This window comes from Anguilla anguilla, chromosome 14 (genome assembly GCF_013347855.1).
Source record: "Anguilla anguilla isolate fAngAng1 chromosome 14, fAngAng1.pri, whole genome shotgun sequence".
Lineage (NCBI taxonomy): Eukaryota > Metazoa > Chordata > Actinopteri > Anguilliformes > Anguillidae > Anguilla > Anguilla anguilla.
In genome coordinates, this window is record NC_049214.1 from 27,664,765 (window position 1) to 27,689,379 (window position 24,615).

General features: G+C 43.7%; 1 protein-coding gene across 1 annotated transcript in view; it reads right to left on the reverse strand.

Moving 5' to 3' along the window:
• The window catches only part of ugcg (UDP-glucose ceramide glucosyltransferase), a 37,667-nt gene extending 13,139 nt beyond the window's left edge, over positions 1–24,528 (reverse strand). Inside the window, exons 1-3 of the mRNA XM_035390804.1 lie at positions 24,359–24,528; positions 13,151–13,292; positions 284–386 (exon numbers count right to left, since the gene is read on the reverse strand). Of these exons, the coding sequence (XP_035246695.1) occupies positions 284–386; positions 13,151–13,292; positions 24,359–24,456 (343 nt within the window). The 5' untranslated portion in view covers positions 24,457–24,528. The remainder of the gene's footprint in view (positions 1–283; positions 387–13,150; positions 13,293–24,358) is intronic.
• Positions 24,529–24,615: the final 87 nt, after the last annotated feature.

A 24,615-nucleotide genomic window follows, 5' to 3' on the forward strand; every position in this document is an offset into this window, starting at 1 on the left:
TTATACAGTCTATGTTTCAAACATTCGCTTCAGCTAAAGGCATACACAGCTTGACATCTCACATAATATAGCTAATACCACACGTTTAAAACGTGATGTAGGCCTACATGTGCACTTGTCAAACCTGGGTTTGTGACTGACATTCAAATTACATTTGTAATAGTGAGGTGTTTTCATGGAAAAATTACGTGAACAGTAATTTTGCATTTGGCGGTTCCTTCCTTCCTCTTAAATATGTCAGAAACCCACACATTTACTACCAGAACACTTGGTTAGGGCTTACCTATAAATAATCTGGCATCAACGTTGGGATATTTGCCCAGCAGTTTTTTACACACATCGATGGCCGGATCATCATGGTCTTGGACACAGAGGAGTATTTCATACTGTATGAAAACAGAAGAAAGGGGTGGCTTGTTAAGTCTTAACACTTTTCAATCAGTGTCAAAAACTGGCAAAAGAAATTCATAGCATAACCACAGCACCCAGGCAGATTTCAAGATGGCTTTATATTCATGGTTAATTAATGTTCAATAAGGGTAATTTTTAGTTCAATGTTTTATTTTTGCTTGAATATTGCATTGTCAGTAATGCATATTGCATTGCATTGGATATGGTACAGGTAAATATTAAAGTTCACAAAATTCACCTCGTTACTGTTACTCATGCAGACACTCGGAGAGCACATATTTGAATGGGTTTTGTGCTGAAGTGCAAATGGATTCATCTGTGAGATTTTGTTTTCCCCAAGTCTGCATTGCTTTTACAATACACGAGAGTGACCGTGTGTGAACATGAGCAAGAGCAGTTATATTTTTTATTTCTATTATTTAACCAGGCAGATGACCCCAGAACTCCGTTCTCGTTTGTTGAGATTAACTGGGGAATTACATGAGGCATTAGTCAGAGCTTGAGGCATAGTTGTTATGTGTGTGAGAATGGAGCAGAGTTCTTATATTGCTGTACTAATATCAGCAGCCTAATTATCTAGACTGGAAATTGGTAGTGCCCACATCTGTCGAAAGATCATTGTTTTCCCATAACCAAATCCATTCAAAACATGTCCATGCCCTGTTTACATGCAGAGGAGCATGCTTAAGAGCAACTGTTACAGTCCAAGCAAGCAGAACTCGTGACTCTCGGTACTGATCCAGTCCTTCAGAAACAAACTGAATATTGCATTTCACCGATTGATTTTCCACAGAAAGCATACTGAAATGAACGTCATGGGCAAAAATCAAAACGACAGCGCTGAGAGACCTCAAAACTCGAAATATTTTGAGCCGCTTTATTTGCGAAAACGAACGATTGAAAATCGTGAACCTGTTGAATACCATCAATATATATATTCAAACGCTGCCACATAATCACGCAGCGAAGAACATCGGCGCTACGGAGAATCGCTTTTCCTCTGGCGGTACTCTGATCAGCTGCTCCCCCGCGATGTGCCGTGTGAGCCCGTCGCAGAGAGAGCAGGGCTAGGCTCTGCGCAAACTTTCAGACATGTCAGTGCTGTCCGCAGCCATTGTGCATGAACGACGGCGCCTCCAATTAGTGGAAGGGTCGGCACGGCGATTGTGGAAGCCAGAGACCCGCTTTTTTTTTCTTTTTTCTGTGGGGACTGGGACGGGCATGGCGGAAGTACAGACGAGTTGACGGGAACGCCGGACTGAATCATTCATGGGGAGGGAGGGCCGAGCCATTCCCAACGCTCGCATTCTGCTTGAGAAACCATCTGGAAAAAAAATGATTCAACTGCAGATATCGTGCAGCTTTTTTTCTTTCTTTCTTTTTTTTTAGATTCCCACACATTCCAACTCCTAATTCTAACAATGTGAAGTACTTCCCAGAGCTGAACATGTGAGAGCTTCAGAATCCTCCTTGAATCCCTACAGGACAGAAAACTGGTTTTCTGCAAGGCTGCAGTAGCTTCAGGGAAAAAGAACACTGAAAAGCCATACAGGCATTTGTGCACTTGATTCGTTTGAGCTTTAGAAAATGCTTCTCACTCAAACGTGCTTTGATCTGCGCCAGATAAGCTCATTCATAGGCCAAGTAGCCAGTTAGCCTGAACAGGCATAAAACTATAGGAGGTCATCCCTTACCCTGCATAGAAACTTTTTGACAATACTGAAAACAACAATGTATTGTATAACAAAATGCACAACAAAAATTGTAAAAATGTATGTATAAATGCACAAACAAATGCTACTGTGCTGGTTTTGTGACAGAATTAGAAAGGTCCAATATACAATAATTCCAATATGAAGAAATGTTGAAAAAAAAATAGTAATGAAACATCATGTGAGAAGAGCAGAGAACTGAATGAGGCCCTAAAACAAGGGGATGTATACTGGGAGCGTGAGGACGCAGGCTTTTGATTCTAGACCATACCATGGCTGAATTAGCCAAATAACTGTTTATACCAATGCCTGTTCACCCATACATCAAGCATTTCATACAGGGACACAAAGAGAGAGCTGTCCTTAGAGAGCTTTTAAAGAAGCAGATCATGTAAACATTTGGGTTGATAATTAAGAGAAGAAGCTGGCAAACATTCTAGAAAAGGACACAGACTTGACTTGACCCTGCTCTAAAACCAGGATTTGCGTGCAACACTATTTTTTCTTTATTTAGCCTGTTTGCTCAGCCGAGAATTTAACTCATGTTCGGAATTAAACTGATAACCCTGACTGTGGCATTGCTTTTTCTTATCTCATCTTCACAGCCTTACGACCTAGCAGAAAAATAAAGAACTCAGCTACTGGTTTACTGCAAGCTTCTCTTGTACAGGCACAAGGCAGCAAATGCATACACTCACATTCAGTTCAGAACTAGAAAAAGATATACACTGCCAGCCTGGGTTGTGTGTGTCTGTGTGTGTGTGTGCGACTGTGCGTGCGTGTGTGCGTGTGCTTGTGTGTGTGTATTTATATCTGGATTTTTGTGTGTAAACATGTGCATTTGTTTCAATACTTTCTTGATTTTTACAATAGCCATACCTCTCTGTTGTGTCTTTGTTTTAGTTAGTGATGGCACACATTGACTTCTACAAATACTCATACCACAAAGTACACATGCACCCACCACATTAACATCAAAGTAAACCAGGATTTGTTTTGTCAGGCCGTGCAAGCATCTTCGGCGTTTCCCCGTTTCTCTAAGGACAAAAATCGAGGGTGAGCGTTCAGGGTATATTTTCCCAGAATGCCTGTGAACTTAGCATATGCACATTTGCCCCAAGGTTTGATGGTTATTACCAACAGAGGGAACTGCACTGCAGACCTGTATACATTGGTTGCAGGACCTAAAAATGCATTTATGCACGTGTGTGCAATTTAGATCTCGTGTGTGAATCCTAATCGATTATGCCAAGCAATGTACCCGGGCCTAGTGTGGGTGGAGCTTACAGAGTAAGATGGACTCTGGTAGCCCAGAGAGAACGGTCTGGGTTGGGCTGTGCAACTGAGGAGTCGGATGAGCTTCTGAACTCCCTGTGGTGGCTGGATTTTCGTCAGTTTTGTTTTCGCACTTTTACCGTCATTGCTCCTCCACAGGTAATTATCACTCAAGTGATGCGCTACTGATGTGTAAATCACTTCACCCACGTGCTACTTGTGGCTGCGCCGTCATTGGACGTTTAAGGGCCATTTGTGACCCACATTCCCTCACCCAAGTGTGGGTATGACACACTGGGAGGCTGTGTCGCTTCTAACTGACGAATGGAACTACGCACGTCTTCAAAAATGAAATATTTGTCCTTGGGAGTGCGAGGAATATAGGCTAACGAGAGACCAATAGGGAGCGGCCATTTCACGTGTGCAAAAGGGTGTTCAGGTCCTTTTTAAAACGTTGCATTAATGACGACCGTGATTCTGCACAAGAACAGGACAAGGCCCCACCTCTCGGAGGTCGGATGACTACACTATCTCGTGTATTCTAGGAAATGAATTGAGGGGGGAAAAAAAAGAAAGAAAGTGCATTCCTTTTATGGCAGAAATCATCAAACCCAGGAAGCAGAGCTTCAAAACAAAGGCAGTTCAGTCAAATGTTCTCACGGTGAACACAAACGGTACGGAGGTGAGGGGGCAGACCGAGTCATGAGCAGGCCAAGTAGAATTTACCAGAAAGGTCACCACACTGACTAACCAATGCCAGTCTTCAATGACATTTACATTTCCTGTTTAGGAACACAAGAGAATTACACAGCAATTAATTGGCTTATTTATTTATTTATTTATTTATTTATGACATGCAGTCCAATTATGCAGCTACATATTTACTGAAGCAACTGAAGTCAAGCACCTTGGAAAGAGTGCTTCGGCTAACCTACAATCTTGCAAGTTGTATGCGCACATACCTAACTATTAAGCTGGTCTGCCACCCACTGAAGCATTTTAAAGGTCAGAGTTGTTTTTGTTTTTTTTAGTTTTTTTAAATATAGGCCACCCACACACAAGCCTATTTGTCCCCCACCTTTCACAAATAAATATCCTCATCAACAAACATGTGAGGTGGTTTTCTCCTGTGGGATAGTGTAGGGTTAATTTAAACAGGGTGATCATTTACAAAATACTGCAGAGGCTCACAAAGTATGAAAACCCCCCAGTGAGGTCCAATCATGCACTGAACCTATCATTACTGCCAGTTTTAAAAGGGTTCAATCTCTTCACTGCCTCGTAACTGCAAGTCCCTGGAATACAAAAGCCGCTGTCGAAACGCACTTCAAGGAATTTCAAAATACGAGGCTTATTTTTAACAGAAAGGTAAAGAAATGATGCAAGGTTGGCTGACATTCTGACGAGGCACTCTGCAAATTTACTGTGCGCTTGGAACTCTGGAAACAGAGAACTATAAAATGCAGGCCATAAAAAACGGTCCTCGTATAGGCGGTCGTTGTTCGTAGACCACGTGTTTTACACACAATGCTGAAAACGTGGCCAGGTTCGGGGCAGGAAGGAATCCAAGTTTTTACTGTCCCTCGGACTCCTGCCTGTCACCCCCCCCCCCCCCCCCCCCCCTCGTTCGTATTAAAAACAGGACATGCATTTTTGGCACAATGCAGGGGAGTAATACTGCCTGTTAGAGCGGTCCAGATCCCACCAATCCTTATCCCAGAGCGACTTACACAACATTTTACATAGCATTTACACTGCATCCGTTTATACAGCTGGATATATACTGAAGCAGTGCAGGTTAGGTACCTTGCTCAAGGGTACAACGGCAGTGTCTTACCTGTGAATCAAACATGCGACCTTTTGGTTACAAGACTAGTTCCTTACCCATACTACACTGCCTTGCATAGCCCGTATGCAGAAGGAACCGTTGTGTGTGGAGAGCTATGCTAGCTGGTAAACGGGTTCAAGTGAAAGAGTGGCCTAGTGCAGTCCTGCACCAAAATTACTTTTGCATGAAGATTTATTACCTTGGAATGGTATTTTTTCTAAAAAAAAAAATCCTTCTGCTTCTTGCTATTCAGTGTCTACGCTCCTGTTGATCTTATCACAAATATGCTAGCATTGTGCCACAACAGGCTTCTGCATATCTCCAGATTTAAAAACCGGCTGAATAAATAGCAAATAATAAAATAAAAAACAAAAAAAAAAGGAATGAAATCCACCGTAGTTCCTTTCCCGCTACGGGAACCTCCTCCATTGCTGGAGTGCAACCTCAGTGGCGTGAAGCTGTACGGTTTCCTCATACCACCAGCATGCTCTGCTCTTCAGCAAACCCTCAACATGGTCAGGCGCCATCCGTGCCGGATGTGTTGCTTTCTGGTGTCGCGGTATGCCTACTTCACAATTTGCTCTGTGGTTCTGCAAAGCCGGCACAAGCCGTACAAATAAAGTCCCAAAAAAAACCCCTGAAATATGCATAAAAATATTAAATGACACTGTCCAAGCAATCGAGAAAAAAATAGATGAAAATAGCCCTCCGCTCGGAACACAATATGTAGCTACTTCATTTATAAAACTCATTTACAGTGATTCAGTTAGGCCTAGGTACAGAGATAGCATCCAAACCATATTACATTATATTACACAGATTTTGCCATGAAGTTTAATTCTGTGAAATTTGAGAACACTACGGTTTCCATTTTGTGGAAACAAGAACACTTGCGTTACACCTGTGATTATACATTTACCATCTCAGAAAAAAAAAACAGGATTTAAAGTACATTTCCGACCATATTCTGGGAATGGGTAGAGCTGGGTAGGGGTTGGGGAGAGTGAACAGGGGCTTGGAGATTCTAGGCTGCTGCTGGGTTATCTGTAAACGTAATGGATGGCAGACTGACCCCACTGCTGAGTAGGCTGAGCTGAGTCAGCCAATGCGCTAAATGCAAGGCCTCATCTGTCAATCACTTTGGGCTGCAAACTAGATTATATGTATGAAAAGTGATATATTATGTGTGTGGAATACATGGATTTTCTTTTTTTTGCCCAGTTCTACTGTAAAGAGTTCTTGTGACAGTTTCCCTATAAAAAAAGGCAATACAAATAAAGTTGAACTGAACTGAAGTGAATGTGAATTAAGTAAATTCTCCCCCTTCAAGAATTTTCCATGTGTGGATCAGTGTTTCCCAGCGTTTCCACGGTGCGCTCCCATTTTACCTCAATGTTCATCCAACTGAATGCACCAATTACCACACCGACAAAATAAACAAAAACTGCTCTCCCCAGCTCTACAAACAGATCCTGAAAAACAAGCAGCTCACGTGTAGTTCTCCAGCAACAACATTTGGCAACCGTAATCTCGACTAACCAGCTTTTTTAAAAGAGAGATGAATATGAAGATGCACTGCAATACTTGGCTTCATTTCAACATTGCATCAGACTGCAAATATTCTGATCAGGTGTAACACCAGGGGTGGAGAGCTGCGTGACCGGGGGGTGGAGACTTCCTGTCTGACTCATCAAACTCATCCGAGTGCTCTCATCTTTCACAAAAGCGCCATTCATCAAATACAGGTAGAGCCACCCAGTCAGAGGGCGGATGCCGGAAAATGGGTGGGTGCAAATCAAAAGGGCTGCACCTCTCAGAGTGATCTCGCCCGTGTGATGGGACTTTCCCTCACGACACCACGCTTCGGAATAGAATGGTCATCCCAACAGGATACAGAATCTCGAAAATACTTTCACGTCAAAAAAACCGAGCTGAAACGCCAAGGTGGAATGTGGCATCAGGGTGAATCTAAATACGTTTGAATCTGGAGTCTATCAATGCGTTTGAATCTAAAGTCTATCAATACGTTTGAATCTAAAGAAAACCGGTCACGACGTTGTTTTTTACTATTCAAGACATCATACAAAGCCTTCACCCAATGAATAAAGCCATCACTGAATGCATTCAACTGCATGTCAACATGTCGACTTTAGAGATTTCAATAATCCAGTTGACTTCTTTAAAAGCAGTCTGGTATCAGTCGGTTTGTTTACAGCATTCCTATGCAATGTGCTTATCACCCGAAAGGTGAGCGAGCGGACAGCGTGTAAGCATTGGTAACACCGCTGGAAAATGAACAACGATTAACAAATGTGCCCCGAGGACGTGGCGGCTATTTGTATGGTGAAGTGCCGAACTCTCCGTGTGTACTGGTGCAGGCGTACCCAGCTATCCGAGCGCACCGCAGCACCACACGTCAACATCTAAAAAAGGCCGACAAACTCATCCGGATATTTAAAAATAAAATCAATGCCATGCTTTATTATTTGCACGCCATATTTAGTCCATACTCCGTCATTTATACTCAGGGTCAGGGCTTAGTCACCTTCACACCTGAGGAACCACACGAAAGCGACTGACGGGAAAATGTAAAAGTGGCGAGAGTGACGTGCGTTTGTGGAATGCGTGACCCTTGGCATGGGTCACTGATGCGTACGGGGGGGGGGGGGGGGGGAGGTCAAAGGGCAGCTCCATGTCACACTCGGCTGTGAAATGCCCCGCAGTCTTTCTTTCTTTCTTTCTTTCTTTCTTTCTTTCTCTGCCCTACGAAACATCCTCTCCGGGAGAGACCCGGCCGAGCCCGTGAGCTAACCCGAGGGGCTCGGAGGGAGACCGGCGAGCAGAAGGGCCGCGACTGGCGGTTTAATAATTCAGCGGACGTCCTTATCGAAGGCGAGCCCGCGGAAGCGCGGTCCGCGCGGCAGGCAAACACCGCCGGGGCCGGAGATCGAGGCCGAGCGCAGCGCCTATCACGCAAGCGCCGCCCGAAAGGCCTTCGCCCCGGGACCCCGCGAGACGAGGGTCACCTTGGGCCGACCGCTCGGAGGAAAGTCCCAGAAAACGTTTCGTACGGACGCGCAGATTAGAAGACTAGCATTTTAAAAAAAGCACGATCCACATGTACGGACCTTTCTTTCGGGCTGCTTCACGCCTCCGCTTTCACAGCTTCACTCGGCTTCCTCTGCTGTCGTGCGGCATTTTGCCTTTTTTTAGCGGAACCTGTCGACACGCACTGCAGTTCAGCTCATTCCTAAAGCAAACGCTGCGGGTGGGACTGAGAACGTTCTAGACCTGACGAGAAAGCACGCAGAATAAAATTCACACGTTCAGACAGACGGGAAAGCTGACTGAACGGAGCAGGAGGGAACGCTAGCCGTCACCGTTACACCACACGTTTACACGGCTTTCTGCCCAAAAAACCGTACAATAAAGAAAATAATGGAAAAAAAGGTAACTATGATGATTCATACTTCAGGGCTTTATGCTGAAAAATTTTCCAAGCTGAAAAATTTAGGAGCACACTAATGCGCCCCTGTTACAGCCGGCTCGAAGGGCCGCAACAAACAAATCCAAACGTATCAAAAACAAGACAGAAACCTGATCTAAAAACACAAACTAAAACAAATAAAAACTCACAAAGTTCACAAAATAAAAGAGTCTTCACAAAAATCTACCAAACACAAACCACACAAAACAAACCCCAAAGAAGATCTCACAGCAAAGAACTCTATGCAACCCACAAAACACAAACACACGGCCAACTACAAACCACCCAAAAGAAAGATCTCCCCTGCCTCATACTACTGGGCTTATATTGGGCCACAGGCAGGTGGAGGCGATCAAGCAATTAAGCAATTAGATATTACCTCCACCTGCACTACCCAGGCAAGCAGAGGCTGGGGACGTAACAGCCCCTAAGTTATTTCTCCGGTTAGTACGCATCACTTTTCAGGAGCAAATGCTCCTAAAATGGGAGCACCGTGGAACGGTCTTATTGGAACGTAGAACTGCGGAGCGCTATAGCTTTTCCAGGGGAAATCCACGTGGGTTTCTCTAGAGGAGCCGGTGTTTACTCGCTGGAGGTCACATACTCCATCAAAAGTTCATGAACAGGTCAAGTCATTAGAGTGGCGTAAACAGAGAGGACTTGCAGACAAACACGCTGATGTTTTAAATACTGCAGCCCAGGGGCGAAACATCCGCCACCACCCAAATTCCGGCGAATGTTTGATTGAGGCTGCTAAGATTTCCTACTCCACCATCCGCTTTGAGGATTAAATAAGGTATATCATCATCATGATGAATCCAGAAGCCACTCTGGCTAGTGGATGAAAAAGGTTATTTCCTGCCCTGCTGCAGCCCCTACTCCATCCCTGCGAAGGGAAGCCAACCAGCTGCGAGGCTTCGGTCACGAAGTGCGGAACGGTTTTACCGCCTCCTGCTTTGACCCGCCCCGTGTGAGAGCTGAGGGCGACAGCGAAGGCGAGAGGCGGAGTTTCCCCGAGGCGGCCCCGGCAGCGTCGGCGGCGGCGGCGGCGTGAGGACACGCATCAGCGCGGGCCTCCTCCGCCAGCTGTGCTACAAGAAAAATGGAGCGGAAATCCCCATATGCAGCCGCCGCTCCGCCTGCACGCACGTCCGCCTCTGACGAGGGGAAGACCTTGACAGGGGCGGGGGGGGCGAACCTGCCCGTGAGGGTCATACGCGGAGGCGGCACATCATGCCCATAACGGCAGTCGGCATTCATTTGTCCGATTCGTGTTCTCTGAGGGTGGGGGTAGGCTGGTGCTCTCAGCTCATTGGATCTCAATATGCAGATACTCATTCGGGAGGTAAATATCAACTTCTGTCTTTTCTCTCTCTCAACAGAAAATGGCAATTACCAACTATATAATATGGTACTTGCCTTCCATCTCTGCTGAGGAGCGAACAGTCTGTGGGGTGGAACTGTAACTTTGCCTGTCTGAGCATGCACAAAGCCTTTAAAACAGTCAAACAGAATAGTTTACATGGCTAAAATCAAAACGGCCTCAAGTAGGGCATATACAGGTTAACTTTATTTTTCTTTAGACACCTTCTGCTTAAAAAGCGGTTTTGAAAAATATAAAGGAATTTCCTTTTCAGATTGCAATTTAACTTGCGGACCAACTTCACCAGAAATGTATTCACCACGCGCACCACGCTGACAGCTGAGAAAATACAAAAAAAATGATTGCATTGGCAAACCAAACACTTCGACAGGAGTCATTTTTCAGATGACAAGACTCGGGGACCTCGACTGCAGCGTATTCAAACGAGCTTCATTTGCCTGTCAAAACGTGCCGCTGCACGGATCCGAAAGCGCAGCAGTCAGCACCCAGCTGAGGAGCGATCTGGTCCAGCAGGAGCGCCAATCGCCTCAAACGGAACGCAGCTCAAACGGTGCTCAAAGCCACCGAAGCAGGAACCTTCCGCTTGCTGAAATTATTCAGGTTTGCGGGGCTGTGGCGACTCCGTGACTTGCCGAAGCGTGTGTCACTCGACCGCACGCGCCGGGCCCGCGGGTGCGAGCACGGGGCGCACAAAGCTTTTTTAAAAACTCCACCGCCGACTGGAATAAGAGCGGGGCGAATTCGGGCGTGCGTGCAAGGACCAAGCCCCCGGGAGCGAGGAGTGCTTTTGTCTTCCAACCTGCGGCGTCATCGTTTTTTTTTTGCATTGCGAGAGGTTTCTGCCCGGCGTCATCGGCGCGGCCGAGACCCGCCGAGCGCGACAGAGCGCCGTAATAACACCCCGCCTGGGCGTGCCCCGCCCCGCGCAGCGTCCGGCCAATGACGGGAGGCGAACCAACCGCTGATCTTAAAGCGAAAGGCAGGTATCTTATCTTCCACCCGCGATAAAACGCCGGCCTCAGCATCGCTCGGAAGCAGGGTACTGTAATACGGTACCAAACAGTGGCAGTTAGCAACGGGCTATAAAACGGGCTATATATGAGTTTACGCTCAAACTGGCGCACCAGCTTCATATCAAAGCATGCTGCTTTCGTGAAATCAATTGGCTGCACGGTGGCACAATAACAGACAGCTGAAAACGCTGATTTTGAACTCCTGACCCCTGTGCGTCTCCTCGCGTACGTGACATTTCAGGATCAAAAGTCCACCATGTTAGACATTCGACAATTTTGAATTTTTTGTAAACTGTTTAAATAATAGGCTCTCTCTTCCCAGGCCCTTTGAAGTACTGACATACACTTTACACACGTGTTCTTTGGACACTGCTCATGAAAGAAAGCCAAAAGACGCTGTGCCAAAAAAACATGGCTGCAGTAAGCCAATGAATGTGCAGTGGGTGTGGCTTTTCAAAAAAAAAAATGCCTAGAAAACCCACATGAATTGACATAACATGACATAACATGGTATACACTATTGAGAACGCTATTAAGACTCAATCGGCACACATGGTGGTACAGTATACAACCAAAATATAAAGAACATATCCAAATATGGATTTAAACTCATCACTTAAAAACCAATGAGAGATTCCAGCCTCGCTGTTGGGATCAAATCTCTTCATCAGGAACATACTGTATAAACACTGAGAGCTTCCCCCAGCTTGGATTGGTGCCATTTTACATGTTTCCAGAACTTTTATTACATTTCTTCCTGAACCCCTTCACAAATCAAATACATTTTGTATGCATAATCTTTCCATTAATCTATATAAACTTTAATAAAATAAACAGCAACCACCATGATCCAATAAAAACGCAATACCGCTCCGCATTTTTAAAAACTCATATACTCCAAAGGTCATCAAACATGAACACAATGACTTGGGGACTTGTTTTCCACATTGGGGCACATTAGGCCATCGGCATATTCATTAGCTTTATTGCGGCTATGAGAGCACGGCCCCCGTAATCGCTGATTGCATCTATTACTGTGAGAATTAAGTAATCAAAATGTCCGGCCTCTCGCAAACATTCCAGCCAGGCATACAAAAAAAATATATATATATTTCCCACAAAATTAAATGACTCAAAAAAACAAACAAACAAAGAAAAAAATAACCAGCCCTTCCACGGAACGTCAGAAAAATGAGTCACATCACTCCATAATCAAAGTCTTAGTAGCCTACTTCATAATAAGCGGCTCTCCCCATTTCATTTCACAGCAGTGCATTCTTAAGGCACAGTCATGATGAGCCTGTTACAGGAACACATTCATTCAGGGTCATCACCTCGACCGCATTACAATAACGGAACGTTTCTATAGGGATAATTCCGTATTCCGCTGGAATAAGCAGAATGGAACTCATCGGAGCAGAAGCTTGGCCTAACCAGGTCATAAACGCGTGAGAGGTGTTTACAAAGCCCTGTGGCGCGTCCTGATTCATACATTGACTGACTTGGCTCCTCCAGTCTGCAAATAAATGCAGAGAAAAGAAAAGGGCACGCTCAGTTCTGGAATGAGCAGAGGTGTGGAGAAGACACGAAAAATGCAGCCCAGTCATTAGCACTTTACCTCAAGTATCCTGCAAAAGAGTACAATTTACATAATTAGGTACGGCTATTTTCCAGTTCATTTGGTAACACTCCTATCCTCTTTGAGGTACCAGGTTTGCCACCATTTTGAGTCGATGGAGACCACCACATTGCCGAACAACTGATTTCACCAGAACCAGAAAGACATTTTTTTGTTAATTTTGGAATCTTTTAGCTCTTAAGAACCTCTTTTTTTGGACGTAGCACTGGTGAGAATGAAGCATAAAAAAGCCAGCCACAGAAAATAAACCTGCCACATAAAAATCTAACTCGCCTTTATTTGAACACCATTTCTTATGGAACAAAAGAGGTGGGCATAGTTGTGTTCTCTAAACGTAAATCTTAAGGGTTTGAACGGACAATGAAGAAGAACCACAATAAACTGTCAAGGAGATACAGTACCTTTGGGTAGTCAAGCTCAAAGAATGTTTCCAGGTTGCTAATGAGGTTGGGGTCCACCCCTTTGAGGGGCTTAAGCAGCGACACCCCAGCGAGCTTGCTGTAGGGCTGCTTGTCTGTGGCCTTCTTGTTAAAATGAAGACGCCTGTAAACGGAGAGCGAGGGACAGAATTAGCGAACGGTTGAATGAACATGATCTTTGACATGCGGGCTTTGTTGATAACATTACACAAGAAAGGAAGTCATCTGATAAAACAGAGAATATTCCCCTTTTTTGCCTCTGCAACACTGATTGACAGAGAGTTTGGTGTTTGGTCAAAGAAAGGCTGCTTAACAGCAGTAAGGTACGGGCCACACAAACGCCAGAGTTCTAGCAATTTCCACAGCCTCACCCATTGTGTGCCCTATGGTTTCCACAAAACAATAGCAAGAGTCCAATAGCAATATAATTATGGACATCACTCAAGGGACTCACTTTAGCCACAAATTAGCCAGGGGAATGATGAAATCTCCTTGGCAAACTCAACTCACTGTCAACATAACAAAGAAAACTCAGTTTCCCAGACAGCAAGAACACCACTCACCCACCTGCTCAGAGCACTAAATGCAGTCACACCAGCTTTAACGTTGCAGCGCGCTGACAAACTTAAGCGTTCATTTAAGGGAACTTGCACAACCCTTCAATGAGTTTTAGTAACACCTGAGAACTGATACTTGGCAAACTATAGGCCTATATGGGCTCCAGTCCTGATATCTACCTTAGGACCACAATCACCCATAATGGAGGCTAAATCCAACAGAAATAGCAGTTTTGCTTTGATTTATGGCCTTATTCAGAGAGGAATTTGCACATGACCATAAAACCATTCAAGAAATGTGACAAAATTATTTCAGAAACACACAAAGGCAGCTACCGGGGTGCGGAGTGCAGGCTTTAGAGAGTGCTTTGTACCAACCTTGAATTCTGGGTAGTATATTGTCACTTCTAAGAGGACCCGCTGTGACAGAGGCAGTACCATGATTACAACAGTGCAGCTGTGATATTAAATTGCCATTTAAAACCATTTGCTCTTGAAAAAGAAAATGCACAACCAAGCCACCAAAGATGCCAACCCATTCCCATGAGTGCTCATGGAAGATTTCTTCATTAAAGGACAGAGAGAAGAAGGCTACAACAAGCAGTCCAATTTTCCAAACGAGTTATCCCTAAAAATGGATAAAGTTTGTTACAATTTCTGTTGATATCCATTATGTGCTGGAGTCACACACAGGCTTGAGAGTTGTGCTGTTGTTGTTGTACGTCACATGCTGGTGAGAGTGAGAGTGATGTAAACTAATTTCTGGTATGCTGAAACAGTCAGAATTGCACTCACTGTCAGGTTTCACAAGCCCTAATGACAAAACGTAGTTAGCAACCAAGTAAAAATAACCATTCAGAAACACCGTCGATTAGATTTTTTGGATCACCGCCGCGCACCTGCTGCGCAGAAAAGCTAATATTTACAGCATTTCGACTGGCTGGCTATGAGGGGGCCAAAACATCCAGATGAGTTACAGATCAGTGAATCAGTTCAGCATGTGCCCTCCATTAACCCAACAACGACAACAACAACAACAAAAAAATCGCAATGTTGCAGCAGCCGTTTATTGCAAGCTGGCAACAACGGACTAGCATTGAAGCAAAAAAAAAAAAAAAAAAAAAACACGTTGCAATTCATCGCTTTCGAAATTTGAGTGGCATGTCTCAACGGCCACACTTCAGCAGTGCCCACCATGGCAACAAGCACACAGTGTCAGGCACTCACACTGTACTGGTAATAATTTTCCATATCCATGCTGTGAGTAGAAGGCGCAAGAAAGGCCAACCAGGGCTTGACAATATGGCTTGTCTGGAGGCACAACGTGATTTATGGCCCAGTAAATCACATATCACCAGTGACCCAGTGTGCCTGTATAGGCTATATATATATATATATATATATAAATAACACGCACACACACACATTTGCCTAAAAAGAAATATGCCAAAAAAACTGCTTGCTTCTGTGTTGTCTGCTGCTTCAACCTGCGATTTTTTGTTAGATACAGTCTTCCTGCGCATTGTTTTTCCGTCAAAAAAAAAAAAAAAACTGATCCGATACGCACATAGAGCTCGCTCGTCTGGCTAATAGCACTGTCCGTGTCATTTGCTTGTGCTGACGACATGCAGCAGCCACCAACTTAATGCTGAAAAGCTGCTTTCCAAAGCCAAGATTATAAGTTGCCAAAACTACAGTGCGATGCGACACCCAGAAAACAATTCAGCTCACGCGGCAACAAGTTCAAGCTCGAACAGTGACAGAAGTGAACCAACCGCTTTTGCTTTTTTTAAAACCGTAAAGTGGATGTCATTTTAATGCACGCAAGTACAATATGTTTGTTACTGTACCCTGGAGAACCTGAAACACCTTGAACATTAAACAGAGCTTGCCCCCATTCTAATTCTGAGGTCTAAACCCAATTTAACAGAATACTGAAACCTAAACCATGATGCTGTATTCCTATCAACATTCCACTTGAAAGGAATGTACATTCATCTTGAAGTTAAAAATTATCCTAGTTTATTTTCCACGCCCTAAAAAATAATGTTTTATGTAGGCTATTTACTAGAAACTTGGCGGCCCAGTCTAAGAGAAACCCAAAGCACCTGATTTTTTTCAGGATGTTCAAACATCAAATTTGAACACTTGATGCAGCAGTGTTCGTAGGGCACCTAAGTAATTAAAGTCTACTCCTTAGCCACTTTAGCTTGTTACCATTTTTCTCAGAAAAAAAAACATTTACTTAAAAAAATAATAATAATTAGCTTTGCTTCATTTTTATCGATAGCATGGAATGCCTGATCATATACTATAGACCACAAAACTTCAATTAACAGTCATTTCTGACAAAGCAAGCAGGCTCCAGCATTTGTTAGAGACCAGCAGTTGTTGGAGATTCTCCACAGTGTTACTGTGATATGGATAAGCTTCATGACACACTAAAACTAGGCTACTCATCTCATATTGAAACTACGTGTGGTTTTCACAGACATGCAGTACGTTAGAAACTGTATGACTGACATTAAGACCAAAGGAACTGAAAATGTATTTATGAAAGGTGCTAGTCTACACTCCTTGTCCTCCATTTTGGTTGTTCCAAAGTGCCGTTGCTCCTGCTTCACTCTACTCCACTAAATACTTCACTCTATTTCCTAAATAAGCTGCTACTTCAGAAGTTCTTGACAAATTTCACCATCAAATCATTTCTGGTGCCTAGCCTGTAACATCTGCAAGCAAGTTACCGTCCATTAACTGTGCTGCAGTGGGACATGCATGCAGTGTTGCTTCAATCTGCTTCCCTGTTACCAAGGAGATCCATTTTTGCTATCAAGCCATTATTGGAGGCATTTTTACGTTTTATGCTATGAAGGGAGGCCGACTCTTGTTAGAGACCTGGCGGCTAATGGACGTTTTACAGCCAGTGCCCATTGGTGCAGCCTCCACCACCGACCCACGAACCTGCAGGCGAGCAGGTATCCTCTTGTCCTCCAAGACAGGCGACGCTAATCTAATCACATTTAGAACTCGCAGAATGAAAGAAAAGGGGGAAGACGCTTCATATGCAGCTTAACAGGCGGACCGGCAGGCGCCCAATTAAAATTAACCAGCGGGAAGGGGGGGGGGGGTGATGGGTCACGATGACACGCTATCATTGCACCAAACTGAAACGTTCCCTTGACTACGCAATGCTCAAACCAACAGTGCGTTGCCCTGTGGGGCTGCCAGGCCATAATCAGCACCGGCACAATCCAGATTCGATACCAACCCTTGGGGCCCATGCACATACTACAACAGTGCCCTAACAGGATGCCCTTTATAGATCAACTGCACATACAGCCTATGAATGACTGCTTTTTGCGATCCATGGCTGTCTTTTGCTTCGCTACCATTTTTGGCACGCCAAAAGAGATTTTAAAAGTAAAACCTTTGGTGGACCTTCCTTGTCCATAGACTTCCACTGATTCTGGAAGTGAGGCCCTGTGAAAGCTTTTTTGAGACTGATCTAATCTGAAAGAATGTGCTGCAAAGCGCCGTCTTCGTCGGGTCATAAGAAGTTTCCAGAGGAAAGGAAATGAATAGGCTATGCAACGCTGATCTTAGGGTGAGCTACCCTTCAACTCCATCTGCAGACCCGGAAGAAAAGCGGAATGTGTTCTGGTTCTCAGCCTCTTGGGTTGGGAACATCTGGCAGCGGCAGAGCGGTTTCATCTCCGAGCGCGTGCAGTGATGACAGCGCCCAGTTTCGCTGCCGTTGCCTCCCAGCTGCCTCTGTTCAATTCCAGAAGCTGGCGGGGGTGGGGGGAAAGGAAGCAAAACCGCTAATGGGCTTTTACCCGCGCGTCGCAGCTGAAGCTACGTCTCTGCAGAAGCTCTTAACGTGACCCCCCCCCCGCTCCTCCTCTCCTCTCGGCCGAGAACCACGGCATTCCGGCAGCCCGGCATCGGTTTCGCTCCTCACCGGACGTGCCGGTCTACCGCACGCAGCTCGCCTTCTCCAGAAAAGCCCCCGCTACGAAAAAAAATCCATACCCAACCCCAACAAACTCATTACGGAACATTAAGGCCCGCGCACGATCGATGCTCGTCCTCAGCGCTGACTTGCAATTAAGAGCGGGCGTTCGTTTGTTTCTCTTCACAAGAGCACAATTCGAGAGTCGATTCTGAGGCTTGCTAAACTTCCAGTCATTTTATTGTGTGATTTAATCATTCATTTCAGTCAAAAAATGAAGGGAAAATGATGAGCAAATTCAGGCCAACAAGCTTTGGAAAGTTTAAAGACACCTTTTCTAATTTCTCTTTCCGGGAATGGAATTTCACCGTGGCGCAAATGCAATCAGTCGGGTGGCATACATTTGCATAGCATTAAAGAAATGCTCGAAGAAGAACCATTTGTATCGCAAACTAGTAACGCCACAGAGAAAAGGCACACAAAAAAGCCATTAATCTCATCTCAAATATCCTGGATTATGGGAAGAATTTAAATTATTTTATTAACCGGCAACTGTTATGCTGGAAAGGCATAGAGACTTTTAAAAAAAAAAAATTTTTTAAAGCAGACACAAAATAATCATCAGGCAAAGCATCTAGCAGCCCAACCGTGAACATTAATTGCTGGGCTGGTAAGTTATACGCACACAAAACTGTCATAGCTACAGTAACTACGGTGACTCAGGACATGTGATTGACACCAGGCAGACGTCACACGCTACGGGTTTCGTACAGCACAGCCTTCTCCAGTTCCAAGAAGTTCACAATTGCTTCTTTATTTAGGCCTATCCTTCATTCTCCCTTTTATGAGGAGCCTGAAACTGCACACGAAACTAGCAAGTTCACAGCTAGTTCCAATTACTCGTTTCGAAAATATAAAACTGCAAGAGTTGAGCTGAGATTGTCATTTGTATTCTTGCCAAGACTGACCATCAAATACTGCACGTGTGGAGGCAAGTAAAGCCATATGCTTTCCAAACACCAGAGAAACACCATGGGGGCGAAAAAAAATTCCCCCAGGCATGTCTTTGAGGTCCACTGGGCTGGCAGTAAATTAAGGCTGGTGCTGTTGCTAGGGTGAAATAGCTCAGGGGAGACACATTTCCCAGGACTATTGTCACAGAAAAAAATGTGTTCCCATTTTATCCATCACTGATTCTTCAAAAAAATAAATGACAGCATTTGTTGACCATAAAAGAGCGTTTACTCTGGCTCTACATCTCTCGTTTCAGCTGAAGGAGCTCCAGGAGCAAACACTGCGTTTCCTCACAGATATTTTTGCATCTCGTGATTTTAAAGTCAAACCACGTCATTTTCCAACACAGCGATGTCCGGCTCGGAGACACTAGTAGGACAGTAAACAGAGAACATGGCCAAACTGACTTCTTGGCCTGGTTGTAGGCCTATCAACACAAAGCTGAGGGTCTGTACCCAATCAACAGCCTCACAGGCCAGTTTCCTGTGTCAAGCGTTATCTCAGAAAGTCCAAAGGGACTTCCGTCCTCCCCTTTCTCTGTGACTCTTTTCTACAGGGCAGCTGAAATTTTAGGCTTGCGTTACCCTGATCTTACATGCCTGAATACACTGAGAAATGCGTTCCATAGTGCTCTAACTGATTGAAATGCCTTACATTTGCTTAGAGTAGGGGTGCACAACAAGGGCCAAACCGTTTAAAGACTTTGCACCAACTCACACTCTTAATTATTTAATTAGCCCAATCATATCTTCATCTGACATTTGCATAAGAACCAGCTACAGCTGCAGACTGCAAGTGTAGCCAAAAGATTTCACTGTGCTCAAGTACAAGAGTAAGCCAGCGTAGTTAGAGCTGTCAGAAAACTAAACTAAAGTAGGCTAATCGATGGAATCAGCATACAGACCAGCTCTCCGGGACACAGAGTTGTGGACCCCTGGCTTAGTAACAATGACACTTCAAAAAATAAATAAATACTACACATGTGACATGCAGGAATGATTCCTGCTATTCAAATAGTTTGCAGTGACAAGCACCAATGAAATGATTTTTAAAAATGTGTCATTGGGAAAAAGACTGAAATTAAATGAAGAAAATAAAAAAAACTTTTTTGTGGCAAATGGTATCAGTGTTTTCCAAGTCTTAAATATACTTGTGGTGGTGGTCTGTGGGGGGGGGGGGGGGGGTGACCCAAAGACAAAAAACAGCCTATTATAGTTATATTGAAAACAGTGCAACACTGTATGAAAAAAAAACAAATAACAAACAATCTATACGTGCACTGATTTGCAGTGATTTTCACCATGGTTATAAAGTCGAGCCTGGGTGAGGGTCCCTGGATCCAAAAAGGGTGAAAAGCCTTGATGTACAGTCATAGCAAAGAAAATGAATGAAGCCAGAATGTGCGGTTTGATCTTACTGAAAACCAGACGAACCCAATACTAGGGAATTAGGCCCCTCCAGAGTTTGAAAGTGACTGGGGCTCTGTGGGGTACTGCCAATCAAGCTCTAGTCTCGCAGCCATTAGTCATGGAAATACTTTCCCTGCAATAAGCACTTTCTTCTCTTCAAAATGTCTGCCATATGCAAAACATCACTGCCCCTTAAAGCAACCTTGAGTAAGTCAGGGCTAGTGCATATTTTATTTTATTTGCAGCATTTTTTAGCTTGAATTACCAAAATACGCTCAAGAGAAAGTACTACTCAAATTGAAAAGTGTAATAGTTTTCATTTTCCAACACAAACATCAAAAACCCTATTTGTTACACCTTTAAGATCAACAGCATTACTCTACTGGAGTTCTTTTTCTAGCCTGCTACAAAGTGTTGCTTTGTAACTTAGCAACACATTTGGAAGGGGGTAATTAAACCTGTACAACTCATGAACACGCAAAAATAAATCACTTAGCCATCTTGCATTTATTTGATTTTTGAAATTACAGAACACTCAAAAGGTATCAACACAATAATATTAAAATATATAACAATCATTCAATTTTAATACAATACCGTAATGTGAGTATCACAACACCATTGTTTTCCCAGAGTGCTATGCTCTAGCCTGTAAAAAGTGGGCCTACAGAAAAGGTGAAAGTTCAAAGGTCAACTTCACATCTCTCGTCTCATTTTCTCAACCAACCGCACAACACAAAAATATTAAGAAAAGTGCAAACATCATAAAACCTTTTCTGCATACATCAGCGAGGTTGTAGGCTGGTTCTCAGAAGAAACAGGTTATCACTACCCTTCACCCGAGCGAAAAGATAAAGATTTGAATGCATGTTCTTCTTCTACCATCTCGCTTCATTCAAAGAATAGTTTATAGGGTTGTGTCGATCGACGATAGTTTGAGGGATCGGTGATCATCATCACTTATAATAAGCACTAATTTGACTGACTCGGCTAATCAATTAATTTTGACTAGTCAAAAATGCAAACCGCAAAACTGACCTCTTCATGAGAAACCCAACTTCCTGGAAGTCCACCCCCCCCCCCCCCCCCCCCCCCCCCCACACACACACACACACACACACAATACAGACATGGCGCATGAGGGCAAAAGTTGTCATACAGAGCTGAAAGTCTGGTTATAACACCACATCAACAGCGTTGCCCCTAACACTAGCACCATTCAACACGCAGCACAGAGAAGAACAACAAGCTTATAGTACGCCTACCAATTGCATACTCATCAATCCCGTGGGCCTGTATTTTATAGATTTGAATCAACTTGTCATTTCCAATCAAATTTATGTGACTGGTCGCAGCACCATTTATTCTGCATAAATCAAGCAAGACATTGAGCTAAAATTATTGGTTTAGAAAGCTAGTCTGGATCCTTCTGTTGACAATTCTTGTCAATAAACTATCCACATCTACAGAGAAAATAGTGCAAATCTGTGAATCTGAAAAATCACTGACCAACTGAAGTTAATGGAATAAGTTTCCAACGTTTACTGATGTCTAAGATTTTATATTTATATATATATTAAAAATATAATATATATATATATATAATATATACATATATATATATTCCCTTATTTATTGATTCACTTATTTAAGCAATCCTGTAAGCCTGTGAACAGATGGGTGGATGGCTTCATATTTGCAGACCAATGCAACATTTTTCTTAGAGTCATGCAACACCCAACCCCCTCCCGAGTTCACACATTGGCGTAGATCGAAGCAACGTGTTCACACACCAAACATACGCATCTAGCTGCATTTCATATCACACAAATGCCCTCCGCCTATTTTTTAATACACAGATGATGCCATTTTCATTTTTTCCCCCCTAAAGAGCAGAAGAGTATGGTTGCTGCTGAGCAGTACCTTGCGGCGAGCCATTTGGCAGCCAACTGTGCGCAGTTACACATGAGTCACTGGGACAATACTTTCCATGCAAACACAAAAGGCAATAGCCCTGCAAAACCGACATTCAAAGCTGCCTTATGGATTCAGAGTTCATTTTTATTAGGCTATTTGCTAAGCGACAGGCCATCTTTAAAGCTTCATGTTAAAAAATGTATACTTTCACATGGCTACCAGACAAATATTTGATTCTATATTCACAATAAATGTACTCGATTGGTCTATATTACAGACAACAAATCACCAACAATACTGGATTACTGCAGTAAATCCAGATGCCCCTGCATAAAACTTGGTCTACCACCTGACAAAACGACAAATGGTAAACGTGCTATGCAATGAGTCACTATACTGAACATAGCATATACTGGAGCGGTATAATATAAACTCAATCTAACATCAGAATAGAAATGTAAAATATAAAAACATTTTTTACTACTAGATGGCTTAACTTTTAAGAGACAAAAAGTTAATTCAACATCCTGCAACTATTAAAGCAGGGAAAAGGTTAAAACAGAAGTGAGTTCTCACACTTTTTGTTGAAAATATTTCACAAAAACCCACAGATAGTTCTGCTGCTAACGTCACACTGTGGAGACCACCGAAAGAGACTGCCTTTCTTCCGAGAAAACCGAGGCACCTGATACTAATTTTGGACGCTGGCCAAGATGGTGGTCCTTGGCAATGGGTGGAAACATCATTCCTGCAGCACGGTCAAAATTAAAATGAAAATGAGTTCAATTGTCTGTTTGCTGTCAGCAGGGGAGTCGCGGCAATGCATGCATTGCAGTATTGAAAAGCTTTTTACTTAAGGTTTGTATCTCACGTCATCGGAGCTGCATCATGCGGCGCAACACTAAACACACGAGCCCCCATATGAAGAAAGGGGCAAATGTAAAATACTGGATCGTCTAGAAGCTACATGACAGTACGGCAACGCATACATTGCTGTAGTCAATGGAAAGAAAGCTAATGACTCGTATCAATAAAGCTTTGGTGTAGTTCAACAGAAAACCCTGTAGATTTAATGTTACCAGTCACATGCTGTTTAGCAGAAACAGATCATAATAGCCAGACCAAGTGAGCCAAACGTTAGAGGAAAATGTAGCTAGAATAGGCAGTGCTCGTTTTGAAGTTTAGACACAGCTAACTCGTAACTAGCTAGCTAGACTAGCTTTCCAGATGCTATCCAACAAATATATATCTATCAATCATAGGTAGTGCAGACTTGTGGTAGTAGCTAATTCCGTCACATAATTAATTAACACGAGTTTACTAACGCCATTGGCTAACGTTAGCTGAGATGTTTGTAACTTAGTTAGCTAATATGAAGAGAAACATAATCGCTATTCTCCCGGTCCTTCACAAACTATGTAAGCGGAACGTACCTTTCAATTAACGTTTCACAGTTTTTGGAATAAAAGTGGTAGCCTAGCTATCTTATCCACAAACTGGTTCTTGGTGCCAGCTATGTTCAACTAGAGCGAACGTTAGCAGCCAGTTAGCAGATGACAGTCATCCAGTGACTCATTTGATCGAAATGAATTTAGCATAGCTAGCTGTAATACAGCAAACTGTGTGCCCATTTAATTTAGTAGAGGTAGACTATATGTTCTCTTATTTACGCTAAAACAGACGACTTGTTCACTCAACGAGTAGCTAACCAGTAGCTAAGTAGCTGGCAGCTACGGTGATGACAGTCAACTAGATAGCAGTCGCGACTGAACACAGACTACTGCGCTTCTCTTGGAACTGAAAGTGTCTAAACTAGCACGGCATCCTAAGCATGGTTGTTTGTTACAGTCCATTGGGTTCACTGGGCTTGCTAGTGAACGATGTGGTGGCACTGTGGTGTAACATGAAGGAAGACTGAAGATCGCCGATGATATTTACCGACTAGCTTTCCTTATCGTTGTGTGATGACCAGCTGCCGACTCGCTAGGGAGCAAATCTATGGATGGCTCTTGATAAGAAATGGAGCCGCGAAACATGTTATTTTACTAACTGGCCGTCACTCACGTTATAATGTTACTTTTGCGAAATATCTATGTATTACAACGCGGTACATTGAGACAAATGTTAAGAGACAGCTAATGTTAACTATTTGACTAACGTTACTACCTACATCCTATGACGTACCATTTATAAATAAAGGGGAAAAAGTTAGCAATAGAGCTAACGTCCGTTGTTAATAGCCCGTGCTAGATGCTTGCCAACCAGTTACGTGGGAATGGAGACAACACGTATTACTAGCTATATTCAAAAAGATACTAATGAATAAAAAGACCTGACTTACACGTAGACGATGGACATGAAATGCATGAGCCACAGTACAATGAAGAGAATTAATCCAAAGAGGGAAACCCCTTGCAGGGCGAGTTCCAGTAGGGCCATGTCTGTCCGTGATGCCCCGGCGAAGGTGCTTGTTCTTTCGGTCGCAGAAGCAACTAGATAAGAATTGAGCACTGCGGACAAACGAGCGTCATTTTTTTCGATGACGTCATTTACGGACACGCCCCTGTGTAATAGATAGTGGTGAGTGGGCGGGGTTCA